Source organism: Solanum stenotomum, chromosome 7, assembly GCF_019186545.1.
Source record: "Solanum stenotomum isolate F172 chromosome 7, ASM1918654v1, whole genome shotgun sequence".
NCBI classification, from domain to species: domain Eukaryota; kingdom Viridiplantae; phylum Streptophyta; class Magnoliopsida; order Solanales; family Solanaceae; genus Solanum; species Solanum stenotomum.
In genome coordinates, this window is record NC_064288.1 from 55369780 (window position 1) to 55395875 (window position 26096).

The window sequence follows — 26096 nt, forward strand, 5'->3', positions numbered from 1 at the left end:
AAAAAAATAATTGGTTGTTCTAAGGCGCCAGATCAAGGGCTAATACACATGAAAAATCAAGAAAGTCTCTTAATTTGTAAAAGTTGGCTTGTAAATGCTTAAAGATGCTTGAAAAAACGGTGGGACTCTATGTAATGCATCCCTAACTCATTACGGAGGTGCGTCAGATCTATGGGCTAATACACACTAAGAAAAGCGTCATTTCTAAATGTTGACTTGTAATAAGAAAATGTGCTTGAAAAGATGGTAGACTGCTCCCCCAACTCATTATGAAGGTCCTCATAAGTTTTTTCAGAAAAATAATTTGGGTGCTCCGAGGCGCCAGATCCATAGGCTAATAAGCGCGAAAACCAAAGAAAGTCGCGTAATTTCTAAATGTTGTCCATGTAAATGTGAAAAATATGCCAGAAAAACTATGGGACTGTATGTAACGCTTCCCGAACTTATTATGGAGGTCCTCATAGAGCTTTTTTTTTAAAAAAAAAATTAGGAGCTCTGAAGCACCTGATCAATGGGCTAAAACACACGAAGAACAAATAAAGTTGCGTAATTCCTAAGAGTTGACTTTTAAATACAAAAATATATCTGAAAAAAATGGTGGGACTGTACGTAACACTTCCCAACTCATTACAGAGGTCCTCATAAAGTTCTTTTAGAAAAAAAATTGGGTTTTCTAAGGCACCAGATCTATGCGAAGTGCCTTAATAGTCGAGTAATTCGTTAAAGTTGGCTTGTAAATGCGAAAAAATTCCTGAAAAAATAGTGTACCTGTATGTAACGCTTCCCCAACTCATTACAGAGGTCTTCATAAAGTTTTTTTAGAAAAAATTTTTGGCTGCTCCAAGGTACCAAAATCCATGGGAATACACACGAAAAATCCAAGAAAGTCGTGTAATTCTACAAACTTGACTTGTAAATGCGAAATTTTGCTTGGAAAAAATTGTGGGACTGTATGTAAAGCTTTCCAAACTCATTACGAAAGTCCTCATAGAGATTTATCACAATAAAATTGGATGATTTGAGTCGTCAGATGCATAGGCTAATACAAACGAAAAATCAAGAAAGACGCGTAATTCCTAAAAGTTGGCTTGTAAATGCGAAATTATGCCTGAAAAAAATGGTGGAATTGTACATAACACTTCACCAACTCATTACGAAGTTCCTTGTAAAGTTCATCTAGAAAAACTTTTTGGGTGCGCCAATGCGTCAGATCATGGGCTAATACACACAAAAAACTAAGAAAGTCGTGAAATATTTAAAAGTTAGCTTATAAATATGAAAAATTGTCTAAAAGAAATGGTGGAATCGTACGTAACGTTGCCCAAACTCATTACAGAGTTCCTCAAAAAAAAATTAGTAAAATAATTTGGGTGCTCCGAGACACTAAATTCATGGGCTTAACACACGGAAAAAAAATGTCACGTAATTTTTAAAAGTTGCCTGTGTGAATGTGAAAATATGCCTGAAAAAAAGGTAGGATTGTACGTAACACTTCCCAAACTCATTATAGATGTCCTTAAAAAAATATAAATTAAAAAATGGGTGCTCCAAGACGCTAGATCCATGGTCTAATATACACGAAAAATCAAGAAAGTCACGTAATTCCAAAAGTTGGACATGTAAATGCGAAAATATGCCTAAAAACTATGGACTGTATGTAACGCTCCAACTCATTACGGAGGTCCTAAATAAATATTTTTAGAAAAAAAATATGGTTCTCCGAGGCGTCATATCCATGGATTAATACACACAAAAAACCAAGAAAATCACAAAATTTCTAAAACTTGACTTGTAAATGCAAAAATATGCCTGAAAAAACAATGGGACTGTATGTAACGCTTCCCCAACTTATTACGGAGGTTCTCATAAAAAAATTTCAAAAACAAAATTGGGTTAAAGAAGGCGCCAGATCCATGAACTATTAGAGGCGACTAATACATGTTTTAGCGGCGATTATTGTTGTAAAAAATATTGTTATTTAGTGGCGACAAATATACCTTTTAGAGGTGATTTAAGTCAACACAAATACAAACTTTTAGTGCGACTTATATATGTTTTAGCAGCGATAATTATTGTCACAAATGCTTATTTTTGGTGGCAACAAATAAACATACCTTTATGGAGAGAATTGTTGTCAAAAATATTTGTTTTTAGTGGCAAAAAGTATACCTTTTAGCGGCGACTTAAGCTTGCCACTAAATAGAGATTTTTAGTGGTGACATGTTTTAACAGCGGCAATTGTTGTCACTAAAGCTACTTTTTAGTGGCAACAATATATCTTTTAGCGGTGATAAAGTTGCCACTAATACTGACTTTTAGTGGCGACATATAAATGTTTTAGCAACGACAACTACTGCCACTAATACACACTTTTAGTGGTGGCTGATATGTGTTTTAGTGGCGACTTATCTATGTTTTAGCGGCATTTAAAGTTGCCACAAATACCGACTTAGTGGCAACATATATATGTTTTAGCGGCGAACATAGTTGCCACTAATACGGACAATTAGTGGCAACATATATATATTTTCGCGGCAACAATAGTTGCCACTAATGCAGACTTTTAGTAGCGACTGACATAAGTTTTAGCAGCGTTATAGTTGCCACTAAAATAGACTTTTAGTGGCAACTTATATGTTTTAGCGGCGACTACAATTGCCACTAATAACGACTTTTAGTGGCGACATATATATGTTTTCGCGGTGCCTGATATATCTTTTAGCGGCAATTATAGTTGCCACTATTAATGACTTTAGTGGCGACATATATATGTTTTAGCGTCAACTATAACTGCCACTAATACAGACTTTTCGTGGGGACTTGTAAAAGTTTTAGCGGCGACTATTGTTGCCACTAATTCGGACTTTTAGTGGTGACATTTATATGTTTTAGCGGCGACTATACTTGCCACTAATAGTATCGACTTATATATCTTTTAGCGGCTACTATAATTGCCCTTAATACAAAATTTTAGTGGTGACATATATATGTTTTAGCGGCGATTAAGTGTGCACTAATACAATCTTTTAGTGGCGACTTATATATGTTTTGGCGGCGTTAAATGTTGTCACTAATGCTTGTTTTTAGTGGCAACAAATATACGGTTTTTCAGAAAAATATACGTAATGTTCTCCCTATTCATTACGGAGCTCCTCATAAAAAAATTTAGAAAAATATTTTGGGTGCTCCAAGGTGCTAAATCCATGGGCTAATACACACGAAAAAATATAAAAGTTATGTACACATTCCAAAACTGATAAAATCGCCTAACTCCTATAAATTGGCCCCGAATGCCCAAAAATGACTCAAAATGATGAGATTGTACCTACTACTCCCTCAACTCCTTACGGAGGCTTCATATAGGTTTCGCAAAAAAATTGTCTGGAAACCATATCACCATAATATTCATTGATTAACACACGAAAAACTTAGAAAATTGTCTGATTTCTGTAAATTGGCCTCTGAATGCCCAAAAATGACTCAAAAATGGTGAGAATGAATGTAGCACTCCCCAAATTTCCTACGGAGGGTTCCGTATAGATTTCACAAAGAATTCATCCAGAAACTAAATCACCAAATTATTTATAGACTTACACACGAAAACAAAGAAAATTGTCTTATTCCTTTTATTTGGCCCCTAAATGCCCAAAAATGTCTCAAAATGTTAAAACTATACATGTTGCTCACCCAACTCCCTACGAAGGGTTCCGTAAATGTTTTATAAAGAAATCATATGAAAGCGATATCACCAAAATATTCATGGGCTAACACACAAACAATTGAAAAAATCGCCTAATTTATTTAAATTGGCCCTTGAATGTCCAAAAATGACTCAAAAATGCTGAGATTATACATACTGCTCACCCAACTCTCTACGAAGGGTTCATGTAAAAGTTTCGCAAAGAAATCTTTCGAAAGTCATATCACCAAAATATTCATAGGCTAACACAAGAAACTGAGAAAATTGTCTAATTCTTGTAAATTGGCCCCTAAATTTCCAAAAATGTTTCAAAAATGGTTAGACTGTATGTACTACTCCCAGAACATCCTACTCAAGGTGTCGTAAAGGTTTAGCAAATAAATCTTCGGAAGCCATATCACTAAAATATTCCTGAGCTAATACACACAAAAAAACAGAGAAATTTACTTAATTTCTATAAATTGGCCCCTAAATGCTCTGACTCGAAAAGTTGTGAGATTGTACATATTGTCCCCCAACTCTCTGTGGAGATTTATGTAAATGTTTCGCAAGATAATCGTCCAAAAGCCGTATCACGAAAATATTCATAGGCTAACACACATAAAACAATGAGAAAATCATCTAATTCCTGTAAATGCCCAACATGACTAAAAAATAGTGAGACTATACGTATTGTTTCCCCAAATTCATCTGGAGGGTTCTGTAAAGATTTCGCAAAAAAGTATCAGAAAGTCACAACACCAAAATATTTATTGGCTAACACACACGAAAAATGAAGAAATCACCTAATTCCCGTAAATTAACCCTTAAATGCCCAAAATTGATTCAACAAATGATAAGACAGTACATACTGCTCCCCAACTCCCTACGAAGAGTTCCGTAAAGATTTCGCAAAGAAATTGTTTAGAAGTCATATCACCAAAGTATTCTTTCATAGGTTAAACACATGAAAAACTAAAAAAATTGTCTAATTCTTATAAATTGGCCCCTAAATGCCCAAAAATGACTCCAAAATGGCGAGAACCCCACGGAGGGTTCCATAATAGTTTCGCATAGAAATTGTCTGGAGGCATATCGCCAAAATATTCATGGACTAATATACACGAAAACTGAGAAAACCGTCTAATTCCTGTAAATTGACCTCTAAATGCCCAAAAATGACTCAAAAATGAATAGATTGTACGTGTTGTTCCCTCAACTCCATATGGAGGGTTTTGTGAAGGTTTATCAAAGAAATCATTTGAAAGCCATATCACCAAAATATATTGACCCCTGAATCCCCAATAATGAGTTAGAAAATGGTGAGACCATACGTACTGTTCCCTAACTCCCTACGGAGTGTTCCATAAATTTCTTTTTTCGAGACTCTATCTCCAAAAATAAAAGGCATGCATTTCTCTACAAAACTAAGAGCGTCATTTATTAGGTCGCACAAACTTTGAGCTCAAATAGAATCGGTCACACATGTTACGAAAAATTTATAGATATTACACAAAAAATTTAGATAACCCTAAATTACTGTTTCATGATCCATTAACTCCAAAAGGCAATGTCTTCCCTAGAAAAACTATGAGCATCATTTATGAGTCAAAGTATTAAGCATTACATGTTGTTATGTTATATAATCACGAATTCATGTTTCAAGATCCCAAAACACACACACATCATTAAAGAAAAAAGAAAAAAAAAACTTCAGTCATGGCAAGGTCTAAAATGTCAGAACATTAAGCATTACATGTGCTTAGGACGTACAGCCGTACGTTCGGGGCATAAGCCTCACAAAACTAAGCCCCACACAAAATAGCATATTAGTATCATTTTGGTAGCACAAAATTTGTATCCACGTTCCCACATACAGACCTAAATTAGTTTTTTCTCACTTAGAAAGCAGATGATAGAATGGATCTTGGTTGTGATGACAAAAATTAAAACAATTGTTATGCTCTAGCTAGTATAACATTTTTTTTAAAGATGCAGAAGATCAATCCTTGACAGTAGTCCTCAATATCCTCACATCATGGATTGGTCTGCATTGATATCAAATGGAACTGGGATTAGAGCTTTCATACTCAATAGTACGATTTTAAAAATAGGACTAACAAACGTTAAATGCATGAATGAGTTTTTTCTGCATTCAAACATATAACAGAGAAGGACAAGTTGACAAGAACATTTACATACAAAGTAATAAATTATCTAGTCTTTCTACAAATTTCATTCTCCAAACAAAGACGACCTTGATTATTGATGTTTTCTGTACACATAATATTTTTTGCAATGCTAGAGCATGACATTTGTTCTCATTCTAATGTAAACACAAATATTATAAGGAAGCACATTACCTGTCAGTATTATCAGTCTGTACACTGCCAAGTCTCTTGACAATTTCCATTCCCCGACAAACTCTTCCAAAAATAGTATGTTTCCCTAACATCACATTGAACGGAAACTCATCAGCTAATAGTGTGTTACAACAGTGCACTGTAAGAAAAAACTACAAATAAAGAAGAGATCACAACTGTTCTAGTCATGCTTATGCTAATTGCAGACTAGAGAGACACATCAACAGAGCTGGGGCAAGAGTATTAAATTCAGTATAACCAAGGTCTTAAAATATATTTTCTATCATTGTAAAAATGAGAATGCCGTCACAAGAATTGATCTTGGAATCATGTACCAAATATTTTAAGGCAGCCTTGACATGGTAGCTCATGAATTTTAAGACAATCTAGGAAAGGAGAGAAGATTTCTTCCCCCAACTTGGTTTGGTATGAATTCATCATCCTCAATAGAAGCCAAAAGAGAGCCAGCATCTCATCATGGAAGTCATCCATGAACTTAAGCTCCTCACATACATGGATAGACAACCATGACTATCCTCCACCCATACATGGATAGTCATCCATGAACTTAAGCTCAATCATATTGACAAGGGGATTCATCTGAATTTTTGGAACACCTTTTTATCACCACTTCTAGTTCCATTAGAAATTATGTTTTACTATTTGATATACAAACAGAAAAATAGTGTTAACGGAGCAAGGTACCGAAAATAGATCAGCACATGCACTACAGCCAACTGATTCAACATCAAAAAGCCTATTCATACAAATTGATGGAAAACAACCTGGATATGTATACTTACCATCAAGTGACTGTGCAGGTGCCAAGGTGATGAAGAATTGACTTCCATTTGTATTTGGTCCAGCATTAGCCATGGATATGATACCTGCTCCTGTATGCTTTAGCTGTGGGTTTATCTCGTCTTCAAACTTCTGGCTGCAAGGTTAACTTAAGAAGTCACTAAAAGGCCAAGTATGCAAAAGATGATCTTCATCTTCACTATGTCAGACAGACAAGTTTATGTATGACTATAAATGATAATCAATAACAGTAAATGACACAACTATCAGATGCCCCAATTAAATCTTCACCATCAGTCCCTTGTTAATGATGTATCTTCTTCGAAGCCACTGGAGATAATAAACTAGATGCAGAACAACAAGAGCTTAAGCATGTGGTCGAAAATATTACGTTTGTTTGCAGCAACCTTGAACAGATAGTTAGCCCTTTATTTACATTTATTTGACAATAGAAACGGTTTTAATATACCTTTAATAGATGTATGCCAGCAGTAATATAACTATGTATTTGGCATGCTACTTCGAGCACAAACTCTACTCACGAGAGATTACCCATTCAGTTTCATCTTGTCTCTCCTTTTATCCTTCTTTTCTAAATTTTAAGAAAAATACATAATTCTATAGCTACTTTCCACAATTGATAATTCATATATAGTAACATCGATTTATAAAATATATAAGATAATCCAGGTTGTTAGTGCAACTGCTGAAATAATAACACTTTTAAGGGTCGTTTGGTAGGATGCATTAGTTTTGTGTATTATTAATACCTTGTTTGGTACACTTCTACAACCTTCGTATAGCTATTGCAAGCATTAGTTATACACTTTATTTGATATTATGTCATATACAACTAATACATGATATGATATTAGCAATGCAAGGGGGTTTTAATATATGCATTAGCATGATTAAAGACACAATTGTCTCTCAAAAACCTTTTCTACATCCTTTCCACCATATTTGTGGAGGGTATTTTTGTAAACAAATATTTTTTAGAAATTATGTTATGCATGTTATTTTAATACACCAAACCAAACAGTGCATATAAGAATAATCCCAGCGTTACTAATACGCCATATTCCACATTATTTTTATGCACCGTACCAAACGACCCCTAAGAGAAAGAAGTTATGGCTTAGTGGTATTATCCTTTGCATGACGTCCTGGTTAGGGAAAATCCATTGGTACAAAAACCTTGATCAAGGAAAAGAGAGTACAACATGTAATCTGATCCCGTTGATGAAAACATATATTGTTTTGGAGACGACACATTGCAATCTTGTATTTATTGGCTTATCAAATGTTGAGGTTGCCAATGCCCCAGTGAACTTATTACATTATCACTTAAACAAACTTGTTGAACAACTATTCACCAGATCTTTTGAATACAATGAGTGAAATTGTTTTGGTGAAATGTGTTTTTTTTTTTTATGACAAGGGAAACCCGCAGCCGCTGCCCTTTGGGTGCGCACAGGGTAAAACCCCCGCTCCTATGCAATAGCTCGCAAACCACATAGGAGAGGTAACCCGCACTAGGCAAGCCTGGTGCGACGAGCTCGACCCAAAAGGCAAAATGTGTTTTGGTGAAATGTGTTTTGGTCTATTATTTATGTATGATTTAAATAATTAATAACCATTTTTTATTTGATAAATGCCATGATATGGTTTTGCCGCCATACGTGAATAAATAGCCTTATCTGAGATCAAGCTTCATGTGGATCGAACAAAAAAAATTCCTCTACGTAACCAATTAGCGGTGAGTTGGATTAATTAATAAGACAAACTCATATCCGAATTGTTCCTCTAAGATATCTAAACATGTCCACAACAAATCCCTGTGAATTTTCTAGAGGACTAAAACTTGCTAATAAACTTCCAGGAAAAGATATATATGACTGTGTAGATCATTACTCATTGATCTTCCCAAGCCCCCTGCTTCCTGCAAATTCACCCCACATCTCCTCCCTTTGACAACATTTCTGCACTTCATAATGCTGCTATAGCCGATTTTTCTGATGCTCAATGATGAAATCTGTTCTTAAAAAGGAATTGGGAAATTGCAAGATTTGGTTCTATGTTACAGTCCCAAAGCACAATCCTCCCAAATAAACACAGGGATGCTTTATTATATGAAGGTTCCATTCAGGTGGAATCTTCTAAGTTGTCTGTAACATGTCATTGACTTTTTCCGACATTGATCTTTGGTCTTGGGGGAAGATTTGACACAAGTCACAACTAAGCACCCTTTAAGGCTTCTTGTTTTACTTGGCTTATGACTAAGGAAGCAATGCCTCACTTAATCAAAGTCTCATAGAGGAGAAATGCAATTATGTAACGGCTGTTCCTTTTATAAAGAGAACCCTAAGATAGTTGATAAGATAATTTATCATATTTGGAGCATGTTGTTTGCCATTATGTACATCTCCTATAATAATAACTCCGTAGCCATACTGGATTTCTTACATAGTTGTAGAAGAGATAGTCTCAATAGAAGACACATCGGCTTTGGGGCAATATTCCCATGGTCATTTGGTGAACCATTTGGACCGAAAGAAACAATAGAATTTTCAAAGGTAAACCTGGAAAGATACATAGCCTTAAACACAAATGTATTTCTTTGCTAGCTTTTTTGGTACAACATGACCTTTATATATGATGTAGATATCATGTAGAAAAGATCGGAGCTTTGCACACTATTGTTAATTTTTAACACCATCCTTGTGTTGTGTTGTACCATTTATTAAAAAATAAATTGGCTTGTAAGTTTTTGAATGTCAACAATTTAGAAATGTATGAATTAAGTAGATTCTAAAGATATATTTATGCAAAATAAAGCTATTTATCAACATTGATGTGAATATAAGTTATTGCATTTTAATATTTTATTATGGTAACACTCTCTATACCATAAAACTCCACGCATGCTCATTCAATCTTTTTGAGATATTTGATAGATGGCAATAGGCAGCAGTGTTTTCCATCACATGAATACCATAGATATGGCATGCTGCCTCACAAGAGCAATAAAGTTCATGTTCAGTAGTTTTAATTATAATTCTTGGATTGATAACATGAACAAAAGCAAGTTGGGATTAAAAGGTTGTCAAAACATGAAAGAGACATTCTTTTGGAAACAGACAAAAAAGGAAAGTAAGACAAACAAATTGAAACTGAAGAAGTAGTAGAAAGTACAAGTGAAACAAGAGAGGTAGAGTAAAGCTATTAAAGATAGACTTGCATTACTTCTTAGCATCTTTTATTTGGAGTAAAGAGAGGCTCCTATTTTGTAGGAAACAAAAATGTTTGATCCCCAAAACTAACTAGATTGATTTCCATCTAACTTGTTCTCCAACAAGAACTAGCTTTACTATCTACTCTCCAACAAGAATTGAATTAGCTATAATGCCCTACTTAGCCTACCTTCTTCTATCTCACATAGGATATCAAATGCAATTTGAAGTAAATACATACACATATAACACACTATTTACAACATCTACATACCCATAGATAGATTCTCCGCCTCTTCCGGTACCAGTTGGATCTCCACCTTGCACAATAAAATCCTATACCCAAATAGAAAATAAACCCATAAATGAAAATGATAAAACAATATAAATAAAGATCCAAACGCACAACAATCTAAAGGCTCATTTGGTACGAGGGATAACTAATCCTGGAATAACTTGTTTCCGAACCAAATGAACCCTAAAATGAGAAAAAAAGCAAAACCTTAATGATTCTGTGAAACTTGACATTATCATAGTAGCCTCTTCGAGCAAGCTCTATGAAATTCCGGCAAGTTCTTGGTGCTTGTTTGTAATACATCTAAACAAATTGCAAAATTTCAACTTTATCATCATTATGCAAAAACACAACTTCAAAATCAACAAAAAGGAAGAAGAATAGAGTACCTCAAGTGTAAGAGAACCCATGGAAGTTTCTAGAGTGACCTCCGGTGGTCCTCCTTCCGCACTCGGCCACATCTCTGCTACACTCTCTCTTCAGTGAACAAATTTCAAATAATGGTGAAACCCTTGTCTTTAGCCCCAAATATATGAAGTAAAATATTGTATTATTAGTAATATATGATTTTATAATTTATATATAAATTTAATTTTTTTTAAGAATTTAAACAATCTTTTAAATTTGATATCGGCGGGGTTGAGTGAGTTAAAAAGATTTTTTTTTCCTTTTATTAAATTAAAAAATAATGTATTTATCTTCTTATTAATTTTTTTTATAAATAAATTAAAAACTTTAAAAATCAATTTTTCTCACAATTCTACTTTTTAATTTCAATTCAGTTTTCATTAATTAGTTGTCAATTTATGTCAAATTTGATTGATTCATACATCATAAAGTAAGTTTTTTTGTTTTTTTTATTTTTCTACTTCTCAAAGACAAGTGTTGCGAGGTTCAAAACTTGATAAATATAGGCTTACGTTTTTACTATTTTCACTTCATATATCATATTTTTGTGTAGGGGAGAGAGTTTAATATTATAATATGTATCTAATCTATACACCATGCAGTGCTCTCTCACCACTAAATCAAAGTCATCTCACCACTAAATCAAAGTCATGTAGATTATTTATTCTCGATTTTATATAAATTTTATGATAGAACTTTTAGCATCTTTTGATATATTTTGATTCACTGCCTCATAAACATGATATACAACAATCTTATTCACATTTGGTAATTGAATAACATATTCATTGTTTTAAATATTATTGTCTTTATCTTAAGTGGGATTCTATAAGATTTGATCGATAATGGCAAGGGTGAAAGTGATGCAAGCATGTCCAGCCTAGTGAAGATGTTCAAGAATGTTTTTCATCAAGTCGCTACTTTGGAGGTTTGAAGAGAACTTTTAATGAAGATTTGAGGCTCACAAATGTACTTTTCACATTCCAAGAAAGTTCAAGTATACATATTCAAGCTATACTCTCTTTGATCACGAAGATGAAATACTTCAAGGTTGTGAAAGGTCGACAATAATATTTACCATTTGAAAGATAGTGTTTCAGCGTGCGTTTTACTTGAAAAATAATTAAAATTTTATGACTCACTTAAAAACTAATCAAAACCAACAAATTTGAAAAACTCAATTCAAAAACTAAACAAAAATCATTCTAATGCATAATCAAACAATAATAGAATGGTTTTCAAAATCACAAATTATATATCAAGAGAATTTGTGTAGTAATAGGTGTTTGCTACAAGTCACATAGACATCATAAAAATGAAATATCACATAGCTTAGTGTATAATATAGGTAGAAAAAAGTACAAGAAAATTACAAATCAGAATATTAATTCTCACAATTCACCAATTGTAATGTTACATTTTTTTTACCTCTCCCTGTTTAGTGAAAAGTTACAAACACCAACACAACATTACAAACACACTCCCCCCTCATCCAAAATAAAAACATCATAATAAATTAACACTTACACAAAAGTACAATTACAAAAGTAACAAGAAGGAAATACAAATTACAATTTAATTTTTTTTGGTCAATTAATGTCTCTTAAGAGCAATAGCAGACAACACAATCAAGATAAGCAAAAGCACAATTGTGATAAAAGCAGCCACAACAGCTCCACTAGTTGTTTGGCAAAAATCACCAAATTGGTTACAAAATGCAAGCCAATTAGCATCTTGGTTACCATTGTGTGCTAAGTATACTATGGCTGTTGATGCCCCTGCTGCTGATGTTGTCAATGTGATAATGACCTAAAAAAATGTGCACAACATTAATTAAAAAAAATGATGTTTATATATATAATGATATTGTGTTAGTGGTTCATACAGTGTCAAAAGTACGTCATTTTAAAAGATAGTGTCAGATAAAGTAAAAGTGAAGGAGTATTTTGATAGTAATAATGTCTTACCGTGTCAAAAATAATGAGGAGCAGTCTTGGAGCAACGACATGAGAGCGTGCAATGCACACTATAGAGAATGGTATGGAGAGGACTAGGTAGGCAACCACTATTGACATGGCTATCACAAAGAACCTACAAAATATGTACAACAAATTAACCATTACATTAATAAAGTCATATATGATATTTGTATCATATATACACAAGTTTAAGTTATGTCTACTGAAAAGAATAAAATTAACTGTGAAATTTATCGATAATCCCTAGTTAATTAATTAGAAGCTAAATAGCTCTTAGCTAATTGAATTTTCTTATAATCCGTCATTAATCTGTAGCTAAATGAGATTAGCATGAGATTTTTATTGTTTAGCTACGAAAATTTGTTTGGTCACTAATTCTTTGTAGTCTAGTAGTGAATTATGTACATCACTTTACATTATCACGTCACCTGAATGATATTTACACGTTAGCTTCACTAAGATGTGGAAATTGTAATCATGAAAATAAGACAGACAAGTTACTTACGTAAAAGTAGGAAGATCGTCATAACCAGCTTCGAATTGAAAGAATTGAGTGAAGAAAGGAAGAGTTTCTCCAGCAGTTGCCATGCCAACAGCAGCACCAATAGAAGTAGCAACAGATGCAATTCTCAAGATTAGATCAAAAATAGAAATTCCTTTCTTGTAATTACCAACTCTTTTATTATTTGCAACTATAGGAACACCTGATGAAATAGCATGAGATGGTGATCCTAAAAGTGGAGCTTTTCCTAATTTTCTTTCTAATTTGCTACTCTCTCCCATTTCAATTTTGGTTGACTCACTTTTATCCATTTTGATCTAAGAAAATTAATTTGTGGGGGTGATTTTGTTTTCAATTGATTGCTTAATGCCTATGATATATTTTGCTTGTTTGTGATGAGAATGATTAAGTGGAATGGACCTTATATAGTGCTTAAATCAAGTAAATTATTAGGAAAATAATTGTCATTTTTAGGCTAATGGAGCTAGCAAGGAGGTTAGTTGTTTAATTCTTTTAAGTATACTATATCTAGAATTTGATAGTGGAATTTTAAAAATCAATTCAACTTTTTATTTTAGTAAGATTTAGCTTTATTTAGCCAAAAAGAGAGAGAATAGTGGTTGTTCAATTCTATCAAAAAGGAGGGTGGTTGTGTAATTCTATTAAGCAGGTGGGGCGGAGCTAATAAGGGTCTCGGGGGTCTCATTTGAACCCCTTTCGACGAAAAATTACATATTTTAATACATGGTTAAAATTTAAAAAAATTATGTAGATATAGTAGATATTGAACTCTCTTCGACTTCTACATGTGTTTATTTTTTCATTTTTTGAATTCGTTAATGAAAATTCTAACTTCACCACTGCTATTATGTATCTCGGATTTTGATAATGGAACTTTAAAAAATAATTCATAGCTTAAAAGGAGCAAAAGAGTGGTTGTTTAATTAGTTAGCATGGTAGTTTATTAGTAGTAAATCAACTTTTAAATTAGAAAGCAAAAAAGGTGATCAATGGGGCAGATAGAACAAGAATGATTGGTGGACCGAGTTAGAAATTAATTGGAAAATCATATCATATTACCTAATCTTATTATTATAGTCCTTTGACTACCTTTGTTACAATCAATTAAATAGAAAACATATTTTTCAAATAATGTTTAAGAATATTATTTTTGCATGGATTAGTCAAGTCGAGATTAATTTAATTTATTCCCATGAGTTGACAACTAAACAACGAACTTTTCCCCTAATCCATTAAGCAAATTAGTTGAAATCATTAGTCCAAACTAAAAGGTGCTTCTTATAATAAACTAATGGAAGTTGGATTATTGAGATATTTGAGCTTCATTAAATCCATCAATTCAATTTTTTCTTAATCGGACTTTTTTTATAATCGAGAAATTTCTGAAGTCCGATTCATAACTAGATACTAGACTTTTAGTGTATAATATCAACACATTATGTGTTGCATTCTTATTTGAGTAAAATTCACAAATAACTAATTTCAATCATGTTAATTAAAAAATAGTTGTTATCATAAAGAGTTTCGAATTTAACATGTGAAACTCGAGGATTTTACCATGAAATTTCACTTGAAATTCAAAATTTTCATGCTATTGACTATTTTTTAAAGACATGACCAACAATTGATCAATGAATGTTTAATTTTATTTCTCTTACCGCTAATCTAAAATCCTAAAGCTTTTAAACCAAGTGTTTAATGCATAATCTATACATCACGTATTGAGCTCTACTAAGTACCACTAGATCGAAGTCCTGGGGATTTTTAAAGTCAGAATGATTAAGATATTGTCTCTAGATCTGAAATCAAGATTGCTTGTTTTTCAACGTCTAAATATGCATATATAAAAAAAAAATTATGACAAGGGAAACCCGCAGCCGCTACCCTTTGGGTGCGCACAAGATAAAACCATCGCTCCTATGCAATAGCTCGCAAACCACACAAGAGAGGTAACCCGCACTATGCAAGCCTGGTGCAATGAACTCGATCCAAAAGGCAAACTCCTTGCTTTCACTAGCAAGGGGTTTCGAACTTGAGACCTCCAACATGAAAGTCTCAAGCCCAAACTTTAAACATAATAAATATACAATTTCAATTATAAAAAATCATTCAAGATTAGAAAAAAAATATAAATTTATTAAAACATGAAATATTTATGTTTGCTAATGACAGTAGATCTGGTTTGTAGTGGAGCTGATGGTGATATGTGATGCCAGTGACTAGTAATAGCGACGGATAATAGTAATTGTTATGATGGAGTTGGTTGATGTTAATAGTTGATAGTAATGGCCGAAGAATGTATGGTGTTAATTAGTAATGGTAAGGTGAAGGTAGTTAATAGTGTATGAAAAATGTACTGGTAAGAATGTAAATAATATGTATATTGTTATGAAATAGTGAATATAAAATATGTAGGAAAAAAATTACCGATGAACTTGTATATCATATGTAGATATATGGTATGAAAAGTGAATATAAAGTGCATATATTAAATTTATTGATAAAAATGTATTTAATAGGCATTATGTATATATATCGTATAAAAATGTATATATAAAGTGTATAATACATATATAATAAATAAATATATTTGACTATTAAATGTCAATTGAATTTCTTTGACTAGCTCTCAAATGTTTAGGCCCAGAGTACATTTGTATACTTGGCCCAAATTAAAATAATTTGCAATCCATTTGTTTATGGTCTGGTATAGCTGTAAGACAGACCCTTGTATACTTGCAAAAATATGGAAAAATTACTTGTGTGAGTATTTTTTTAATAAATAATTATTGAGTTTAGCAATATTTTTAATTTATTACTATTTATAGCAATATATAACAATACTATGAAATTTTTTTAGTATGTATTAAAAGTAATTATGCATGCAATATAGATGTATTATAAATATTTTTAAAATATATTATGCTCGTTGGTAAGAAATTGACACAATGTATTGTAAGTATATTAAAATATGTGATAAATGAATTATTCATCAATAAAAATTGTATTATATGTGTTTTATAAATTATTCTCAGTAAGATGTATTAAAGCTATATTACATGTCTAAGTGGAAAAAAAAAATGTTATTATAAATGGTAAATATTTTCTTAATATACCATATTTACGTAAATTTCATCCCACTATAAAAAAAACAATATAGGAACATTAAAAAGTTTAGTCACTTGAATCAAGTTTTGTTACCTAAAAATGTAAATAGGAGGAGGTATATGCAATTTCTCAAACCACAAAATCATTATGCTTAAACTAGTAACTAACATGATTATGATCAAACCACAAAATCATTATGCTTAAACTTGTAATTAACATGATTATGATTAATTATGAGATTTCAAAAATTATTCTCATGGTGAACTTTAGTCAAATAAAGTTAGGTAGTAGGTATTTGTTGGTCTACATTGCATGTTGAATGCTAATTAGAAGGATAATTCCCATAAATTTAGCGGCTCGAGACCCTACGTACCCCTTCTTTCTATGTTGATTTTTAGTCCTAATCACACTTGATAAATGTGTTCACATAAATCACAACATACTTTTTTTTCAACTTTCATTTTGGTGTCAAAAGCGTTATATACGCCTATATTCATGCTATCTCCCTAACTTTCCTTTTCTAATGTTTGTCTCACTTACAATTTTTTTCACTTTATTTGAAAATCAGACGCTTTGTCATAATAATTTCTATTACAACTTGAAATTGTTTGTAAAAGCTATAACCAAACATAACTTTATATTCAATTTCAACTTCAAAATTTTTAATAGAGTGAAAAGATATATGTAATATAATAATATATAGAAGCTAGTATATATTAGATCTAATCTATGACATTATATCAGTGACGAAATTTGGAATGTTCAAAAATTTGATACAGTCTCTATAACATAGTTTTTTTACCTACCAATATAATTTTGTGACGAAGAGTGTTCAATTGACCACCCTTCGATCTGTGTAGCTACTATGCCTCTGCATGTGACTATCTATCAGTATGATATATTATATGTAGTAAACCCGGAGATATAAATCATATTCGTTTTTTTTTTTCCAATTTTTCATTCGATGTCTAATTCCATACGGTGTCTGATACCCTACCTCTTCTAATTTCTATATTTGTTGTTTCTTAGTCCTAATCACTTGTTAAATGTGTCCATAAAAATCACTACACACGTTTCTTTCAACATTCATTTTGGTGTCAAAAGCGTTTAATACGCCTATATTCATGCTATCTTTTCTAATGCTTGTCTCACTCCCAATTTTTTCACTTTATTTGAAATTCCGATGCTTCGTCTAACAATTTCTTTTATAATTTGAAATTGTTTATAAAGGTTATAACCAAACGTAACTTTATCTTCAATTTCAACTCTAAAATTTTCAAATAAAGCATGTAGTAGCTCGTATATATAAGATTTAATCTATGACATTATGTCAGTAACGAAATTTGGAATTTTAAAAATTTTGACGGTCTCTAAAACATAGTTTTTGACATATATATACAAATATAATTTTGTGACCAAGGGTGTTCAATTGATCACCGTCGATCTATGTAGCTACTACGCCTCTGCATTATGTGACTATCTATTATGATTTTTTATATGGTGTCTGATATTTACATTGGAACCCGAATTCATGTCGAAAAGTTCCATATTGGAGGGTAAACAGGTAAAGCACTCCATAATAAAAATGACTATGTACTCAATGAGACTCGAACCTAAAATCTTTGATTAAGTATGAAGAAATACTTATTACTTCGATACAATTCTTAGTGATATATTCATTTTAAATAAAGTGAATTATTTAATTTTCAGACAAACACCTACTTGAAGCCAAAAATAAATAAAAAATAAAGGAGTAACCAACCACCTTTAGAAAGATATATTTAATTTAATTGTTTTACCACCGCCACATGAATACTCCTTAGCTATGCCTCACGCAAATGATAGCGAAAATCAAATATTCCACTAAATCAACGGCGAAAATTATTTCAGTCAAAACAGTTGAGACTTAAGTGGGACCCATTTCAGAAGTTCCACGTGTTCCCCATCAACTGACGGTGAGTCACCCCATTCATTTTTGTCACAACTCCACACCGTTTTTTGGTTAAATTATGCAAGTGAGTAGTAATTAAATTATAAGGTTACTACTTTATTAACTAATAAAAAAGTTTCATATCTAACACGTTTATTACTCTCTCCGATCCTAATTACTTGTCAACTTTTTCTTTTTAAGTTGTTTCTAATTACTACTTGTCTATTTTATCAAATCAAGAAAGGCCCATTTTTTTTGGCCTATTATACCCTCAATTAATCACTTTGAAAAATATAGAAATTCTTGAAACTTTTAACTTTTTAATTCATCTACTTCATAATTAATAGGGGTAAAATGGTAAACTTATTATGTCAATCATTATTTTTTTTAATAGGTGTGTCAATTCAAAAGCGGACAAGTAATTATAGACAGAGGGAGTATAAGATTAAAATTGGTATCATGTGTATTGATGAGATCGAGTCACCTTAAACAAAGGATAGTCTGATACATTTTATGTGAGTTAATTTGACTTGACTTGACATGATGTTAAAAAAAGACTTTTAAAACTTATGTTTTAAAATGAATAATAGAATTTTCAATAGCTATAAATCGTTTCATTAAGTGTAAAATAGACATTTTAAAATTAAATTATTACTTAATATTGAAATGTATCATTCTGTTTCAAACTGATTAAAAAAAAATTAAGTCATATAAATTGAGACAAGAGAAGCAATAACTATTATAAGTGTAATTAAAATACAAATGAAAGGGCCAAGCAACACAACGTTTAAGATGGATCATAAGTAGCCATTAGAAATAGTTCGGAAAAAAAAGAGCATTCGCCCAACTACAATACGGGGAACTAAGATATATCACATATGAAAATCTATAAATTGAAAGCAATTTAGAGGGATAACTATAAATATAGAAATGACTTATACATAAATTAAAAAGAAAATTATAGAAAGAGTAAATTATACTCAATTAAGAAGTTTTGTAACTATTGGTTTCCTTTATGTTTGAAGACGTAGAGAGATACGAATAAACTTTAAAAAAATTTCTTAAATTTTTAAAGTACTCTTTAGGTATATTATTTGACTATTATAATAATTTTCACAATTCATAAAAAAAATTCTGCTTGCTAAATCTATGACACGCCGACACTAAGACAAGACAAATTATAGCTTAGCGCACACAAATTATGATTAAATCCTTCTTTCCCCTCCGTTAATCTCGCTCATAGATCTTAAAAAGCAAAAAAGCAAAATTTAACCCGGTCCATCAAAAATAGAAAGAAAAAAAACCCGGTCCAACAAAACGGTCAAAATTCAGCTCATCGTTTTCTCAACCAAATCCAATAATATTCCACCACGTTTCATAACCCTACTGGTGTAACCCCAGGAATCCAATGAGCAAAACAACTTTTTCTTTATATAAAATCAGTCTTATAATCCTCTTTTTACTACTACTTGTGAGCTTAGCTACTCTTTTTTTCTCTTCTTTGAGTTCACAACCAAATAATGGCGCCAAAATATACCTCCCTCATTTTCCTCTTCCTTCTCCTTAATTCCTTCCAATACTCTTTCGGAGGGGGTCATGACTATCATGACGCCCTCCGAAAGAGTATCCTATTTTTCGAAGGACAACGATCCGGAAAACTTCCTCCGGATCAACGTATCAAATGGCGTAGAGACTCCGCATTGCACGACGGTGCCTCCGCCGGAGTAAGTAATAATCAAAATTTACCGATAATATTCCATAGTTACTAAGCTTTTACCTAATTGAATTTCGTTGCAGGTTGATTTGACAGGAGGTTATTACGATGCGGGAGATAATGTAAAATTTGTATTTCCAATGGCGTTTACAACGACATTGTTATCGTGGAGCATAATAGACTTTAAAAGGAACATAGGGAACGAATTGGGTAACGCAGTGAAGGCGGTGAAATGGGGGACGGATTTTCTGTTAAAAGCGACGGCGAAGGAAGGAGTGATATATGTACAAGTAGGTGATGCATTTTCAGATCATAGTTGTTGGGAGAGACCAGAAGATATGGATACTTTAAGAACTGTATATAAAATTGATGAAAATCATCCCGGTTCCGACGTCGCCGGTGAAATCGCTGCTGCATTGGCCGCTGCTTCCATTGTTTTCCGATCACTGGACTCTTCGTACTCAAATCTACTACTTGATCGCGCTGTTAAAGTAAGGGACAATATCTTTTATTTTCTCTATCTCAATTTATATGACTTACTTTTTTTAGTTAATCAATTTAAAAAAGAATAATACATTTTAGATCAGAAGTCTGTCTCGAGTGAAACTTTTTTTTATCTTTTACTACTTGACTTGTTTGTGAATAAAGGAATCAACATGTTTTTGGTGCATTCATATCTTTTTCTTTTTCTTTTTTTACCTTTTTAATAAATGAAATAAAATTGATGATAAATGAAATTATGTATTTGGTATTCCATATTTTAGGTGTAATTAAAATGTATATATATATAAAGTCAAAAAAGAGAGTTTTGATTCATTAAATAATTAAGAAAATCCAGGATAGGCCCATCAATTGTTTGATTCATTCTGTAAAGTCTAAAAAGGAAAATGCTTTGGGCAGTGTTGTGTTAGTGTCTTTTTCTCTGCTTGTTGAACTGGCATTAAATAAGTTTGTTGACTCCTTCCAAGGATTTGGCACTTGAAGCAAACAACCCTCGTGTATTAGTTATACATATCTTAATATTAATATTAGCGTGTATAATTAACGTTTGAAAAAGTGTATCGAATTTGGTACTAATAATACATAAAGTTTATAATTGTATTATTTTTTCTAATACAGTCTACACAAAACGTTCCGTTTAGTCACTAGCTAGTGTGGACATATAAAGTTTGTTTTGCATGTGAACAAAGACTTGTGAGGGGTAATTATGAAGATTGATTACACATGCATTTTTATCTATATATGTTAAAATTTAAATTTGATGAATGCTTTTATGTATAGTCACAAAATAGTTTGTCTAACAAATTATGTAAAGTTCTAAATGTCACTATCATCCAGCAGAAAAAGCTAAAAAAAAATAAAAAAATATGACCGTTGTATTAAAATCAGTCTTTTGGTTGTTTTGTAGGTTTTCGATTTTGCCAATAGGCATAGAGGTGCATACAGCTCCAGCCTACACTCTGCTGTTTGCCCTTTCTATTGCGACTTTGATGGTTACCAGGTATCTCTCGCATAATACATAAACATGTCCTTCAATTGGTCTTAACTTATATCTATATCTTTCAATATATATATCCTTTAATTTTACGTATGTACAAGTATACACACACGTCATAGCATGATACATGTAGGAAGCACGTGTTTATCTCACATAATACGTGTCCTTAAACTGGTTTTAGCTGATATCTATATCCTTCAATTTTGCGCATACACAAGTCGACACTTAAATGTGTATAAAGTAGAATAAGTAGACACACGTGTAACATGATACATGTAGGGTGCATGTGTTTATCTTGCATAATACATAAATGTATCCTTAAACTAGTCTTAGCTGATATCTATATCATTCAATTTTGCGCATACACAAGTCGACACTTAAATGTGTTGTGTATAAAGTACTATAAGTAGACACACATGTCATGTGTGACATGATACATGTAGGGCGCATGTGTTTATCTCGCATAATACATAAACGTGTCTTTAAACTGGTCTTAGCTGATATCTATATCATTCAATTTTGCGCATGCACAAGTAGATATTTAAATTTGTATAACATTAAGCAAGTAAACACATGCTCTATGTGACGTAATACATGTATGACGCACATGTCTACTTATTCCGAGTCAAAATTAGTAATGTTGAAATATAAATAGATGAATGTACAGGATGAATTGCTATGGGGTGCAGCATGGTTACACAAAGCAACAAGAAGAAGGCAATATAGAGAGTACATAGTGAAAAATGAGGTTATCTTAAGAGCTGGAGATACCATTAATGAATTTGGTTGGGATAACAAACATGCTGGTATTAATATTCTCATTTCCAAGGTTAGTAATTTAATTAATTATATTATACTATGGATAAGGAGATATTATTAGTACTTAATTAATTGCATTCCTTTTTTCTCATTACATAAATAATCTGTCCTTGTCTCATTTATGACTTAGATATATTCTTGTGATATCTATTCTTGACTTGTTCAGTCTGCCAATCACATGCTGTAGATAGATATAGTTATCCATATCAGAATGTCCATTTAGTGGGCCCACTCTTATTTGAAAATTAACGTAGAACTACTTCATCTTAAAACGTTAATAAAAAAATTCACTAAATAAATATCGAAATTGCTCATATGAAAAGACTAATTAGACCTTTTTAGGAAAAAGAAAAGTTCAATCATAACAAGTAACTAAGCACATTGATATTTTTTCCCCTTAAAAATCATCATTAATTGTGTGAGTGTAATTATTCCACATGATAGAGTTTAGGTTATTATGGGCTCCATATGTGTTTGGTGTCCAAACTTAACTTATTTGCACCAATATATACGTATATATACTTAAAAATCTATAAAATGAAAAAAAGAATGTGAAAGCTATATATAGAAGTACTCCATGTGAAGTGTATAGACAAAAAATGATATAAAATTAAAATGAGACAAAAAAAGTGAGGTTGGTAATAGTCCTTCATGAAGTAATAAAGGGTAACAGAAGTGACTTTACTAGTGGTAAGCATGTGCAAAAAGGCAGTTGCTTATTTTATATTATATATATATATATAATAATAAAAGTGGACCTCTCGAGTGTGATTATGACATACCATTGTAGTAGTAAAGATTTTCTCGGGTCAGCGACGAAATTAGAATTTTTAGTTTGAAGAAGTAAATACACTGCTATTGAAAGAGCCTTGACATTCATTACATATATATAAAAAGTAATCCTAACTATGTATAAATAGTATAAGCTAGCTTCGTCTCTACCTTTCTCAGTTTCTGTGATGTAATTTGACTTGACACGATATTTAAGAAAGAATATAAAAGGGTTTTAAAACTTGTGGTTTAAAATAAATCATAGATGTTTGTGTGATTATAAATCATTCAAGTAAGAATAAAAAAATGAACATTCTAAAGTTAAATTGTTAGTACATATATAAAAGTGTAATTATTTTTGGAATTGATTGAGAAAAAAGGCGAGTCATATAGATTGAAACACTACTAGTAACATTTTGACTAAGTTCCCCCCTTCCCCTATCCTTATGTTCCTCAGACTTTTCATAAATGTTAATGAATATGTGTTAAAAGTGAAGTGTCGCAAAACTTAACCTCAACGACGTTGAAAGTGAAGAGTCCGCGAAACTTAACCTCTCACATACTCAATCAATACTCTGACAAGTTACATGGGTGTTTAGATTCTCCTTATCTCATGAAATATACTACTAATCTCAACTAGTTGGAATATGAAGTTTTAGCATTTCAAATATTTTTTTTTAATTTTTGACAGGAGGTGTTAATGGGAAAAGCACCAGATCTAAAATCATTTCAAGTAAATGCAGATGCTTTCATTTGCTCAATATTACCTGGAATTTCTCATCCCCAAGTTCAATATTCTCCAGGTAAATTGGGAATAGTTATTAACTAATAATAAACCATTTGAGTAAATTAAATTAAATTATATTCTAATGTTTGTTTTGTTTGTCATTTTGTTGTTGTTGTGTGTCTGTGAAGGTGGACTCATTGTCAAACCTGGGGTTTGTAACATGCAGCATGTGACATCTTTGTCCTTCCTACTCTTAACTTATTCTAATTATCTAAGTCATGCCAATCATGTTGTGCCATGTGGTTCCATGACAGCCACCCCTGCCCTCCTCAAACACATTGCCAAACGTCAGGTACTAGTTTCTTCGTCTTAATTTATCTGATATAGTTTAACTGTATACGAAGTTTAAGAAATGTAAAAAGACTTTACGGTATCTCGAAATTACTCTTAAAAAGAATACACCTTTATGAAGTTTTTGCATGTGTTTGGTGTACAGAAAAATATTTTTCAATTTTTTCATGTTCGGTTGGTTCAAAATGTTAAAAAATGAGGAAAATCTTGACTTATTTAATAAAAGTAGGAAAAACAAGTTATATAAGTGATATTCTCGATATATTGTCTTCTCTCTACTCACTCAATCCCTCAACCCTTACTCCTTGATTATCCACCCTCGAACCCCCACTCCCCATCTCATCTCGTCTATATAAATGCTTTTATAATATTTTCTTGTTTACTTACTCGATAAAAAATAGAACACAAGTAAAAAATCTACTTATTTTTAATGAAAACATATTCTAAGTAATCGTTTTTTTCATATATATCTGGAACATAACCTGACTAAAATGTTGATGGTATCATTAATTATCGTGCGACTGACTAAAAAAATGGTAATGAATTGTAGGTGGATTATATTCTTGGAGATAATCCTCAAAGAATGTCATATATGGTAGGGTATGGTCCACATTACCCATTAAGGATTCACCATAGGGGCAGCTCAGTACCATCTGTGGCCGCACATTCAGCACGTATTGGTTGCAAAGAAGGATCGCACTACTTTTTTTCACCCAATCCAAATCCAAATCGCTTAATTGGCGCTGTTGTTGGGGGGCCAAATTTAACAGATTCGTTCCCAGACGCGAGGCCCTTATTTCAAGAATCTGAGCCCACAACATATGTTAATGCACCATTGGTGGGCCTATTGGCTTACTTTTCAGCCCATCCTAATTGATGGATTACTTACTCATATAACATGTGTAAAGAGAGAATGTAGTGGTGTGCAAAGGCCACCCTCTCTATTATTGTGTTGTTGTCTAATGAACAATGTACTAGGACTAATGTTGTTTTTTTCCACTATATATTGTATTATGACAATTGCCAACTATATATATTAGTAATACAAAAAGGAATGTCTTATCCATGTGCCTACAAACATCTTTTGTCCAAATCCAAATAAGAAAAGGTTATAACTTAAAGATATCTAATGAACAATGGATGTGTACTTTAAAATTTAGTGGAAATTGTTGATCTTATAATAGATGAACTTGCTTTGGATCTACTTTGAATCACTTACAAATAAAACTTTGATTCCACAAAGTTAGATGTTCTAATGTTATTGTGTGTTTTGTTTAGCAAAAGGAGATTTTTTTTCTCTTTACAATGTAATAGACCTGAATTCCCTACTATATTGATAAGAGAACTGAAATGTAATTATAACTTTAGAACTGTAATTGTAATACCTAAACTACTGAATTATAATGGAAATGAAAATAACAAGTAGCCAAGGATAGAGATAAGAATGGGGATGAGAAACTTAGACTCTAGAAAAAGAGAGGACATACATTTTCTTCAATATGCATAATCCCTAAATCATTGACCACTATCCCTTTTGATAGAATGGTTTTCACATGCACCCACTCCTCGACCTAGATCCCAAATTAGCCTTAATCTATTTGCTTGTTCTCGGCTCAATAACTTTTGTCAACCAATAACTATTTGTGTGACCTTAGTAACCATATTGGATTGAACTTGGTTCATAACAAGACACTTTTACTCTTCTAATGAAGAATATATATAAGAGAGAACTTAGAAAAACTATCATAGAAAAATTTCTCAAATTTCTACTTTTTTCATTTTAACCTTTGTGCAATAGTTTTCTTTAAGATGTTACTCAACTTCCTAGGTAACCTCCTTTGGTATTATCTCTCTTTCAAATAAATAAGATCAAGTCGATCAGTCCATATGAACGACC

At 32.1% G+C, this 26096-nt stretch overlaps 3 protein-coding genes across 3 annotated transcripts; 1 reads left to right on the plus strand and 2 right to left on the minus strand.

Moving 5' to 3' along the window:
• Positions 1-5391: 5391 nt before the first annotated feature.
• Positions 5392-10897, minus strand: LOC125870803 (peptidyl-prolyl cis-trans isomerase CYP18-2). Its single transcript, XM_049551325.1, has 6 exons — positions 10761-10897; positions 10579-10674; positions 10351-10412; positions 6846-6979; positions 6043-6127; positions 5392-5727 (listed from the first exon to the last, which is right to left on the minus strand). The coding sequence occupies exons 1-6, from the start codon at positions 10830-10832 to the stop codon at positions 5682-5684; spliced, it is 495 nt and encodes a 164-aa protein (XP_049407282.1). The 5' UTR covers positions 10833-10897; the 3' UTR covers positions 5392-5681.
• A 1221-nt stretch (positions 10898-12118) lies between these two features.
• Positions 12119-13657, minus strand: LOC125871330 (casparian strip membrane protein 1-like). The gene is made up of 3 exons (XM_049551917.1): positions 13264-13657; positions 12747-12870; positions 12119-12588 (listed from the first exon to the last, which is right to left on the minus strand). Exons 1-3 carry the CDS (start codon positions 13569-13571, stop codon positions 12373-12375), a joined length of 648 nt encoding a protein of 215 aa, XP_049407874.1. The 5' UTR covers positions 13572-13657; the 3' UTR covers positions 12119-12372.
• A 6123-nt stretch (positions 13658-19780) lies between these two features.
• On the plus strand, positions 19781-25277 carry LOC125871761 (endoglucanase 8-like). The gene is made up of 7 exons (XM_049552424.1): positions 19781-20043; positions 20117-20524; positions 21442-21534; positions 22199-22360; positions 23813-23924; positions 24037-24200; positions 24750-25277. The coding sequence occupies exons 1-7, from the start codon at positions 19840-19842 to the stop codon at positions 25074-25076; spliced, it is 1470 nt and encodes a 489-aa protein (XP_049408381.1). The 5' UTR covers positions 19781-19839; the 3' UTR covers positions 25077-25277.
• The last annotated feature ends 819 nt before the right edge of the window (positions 25278-26096 follow it).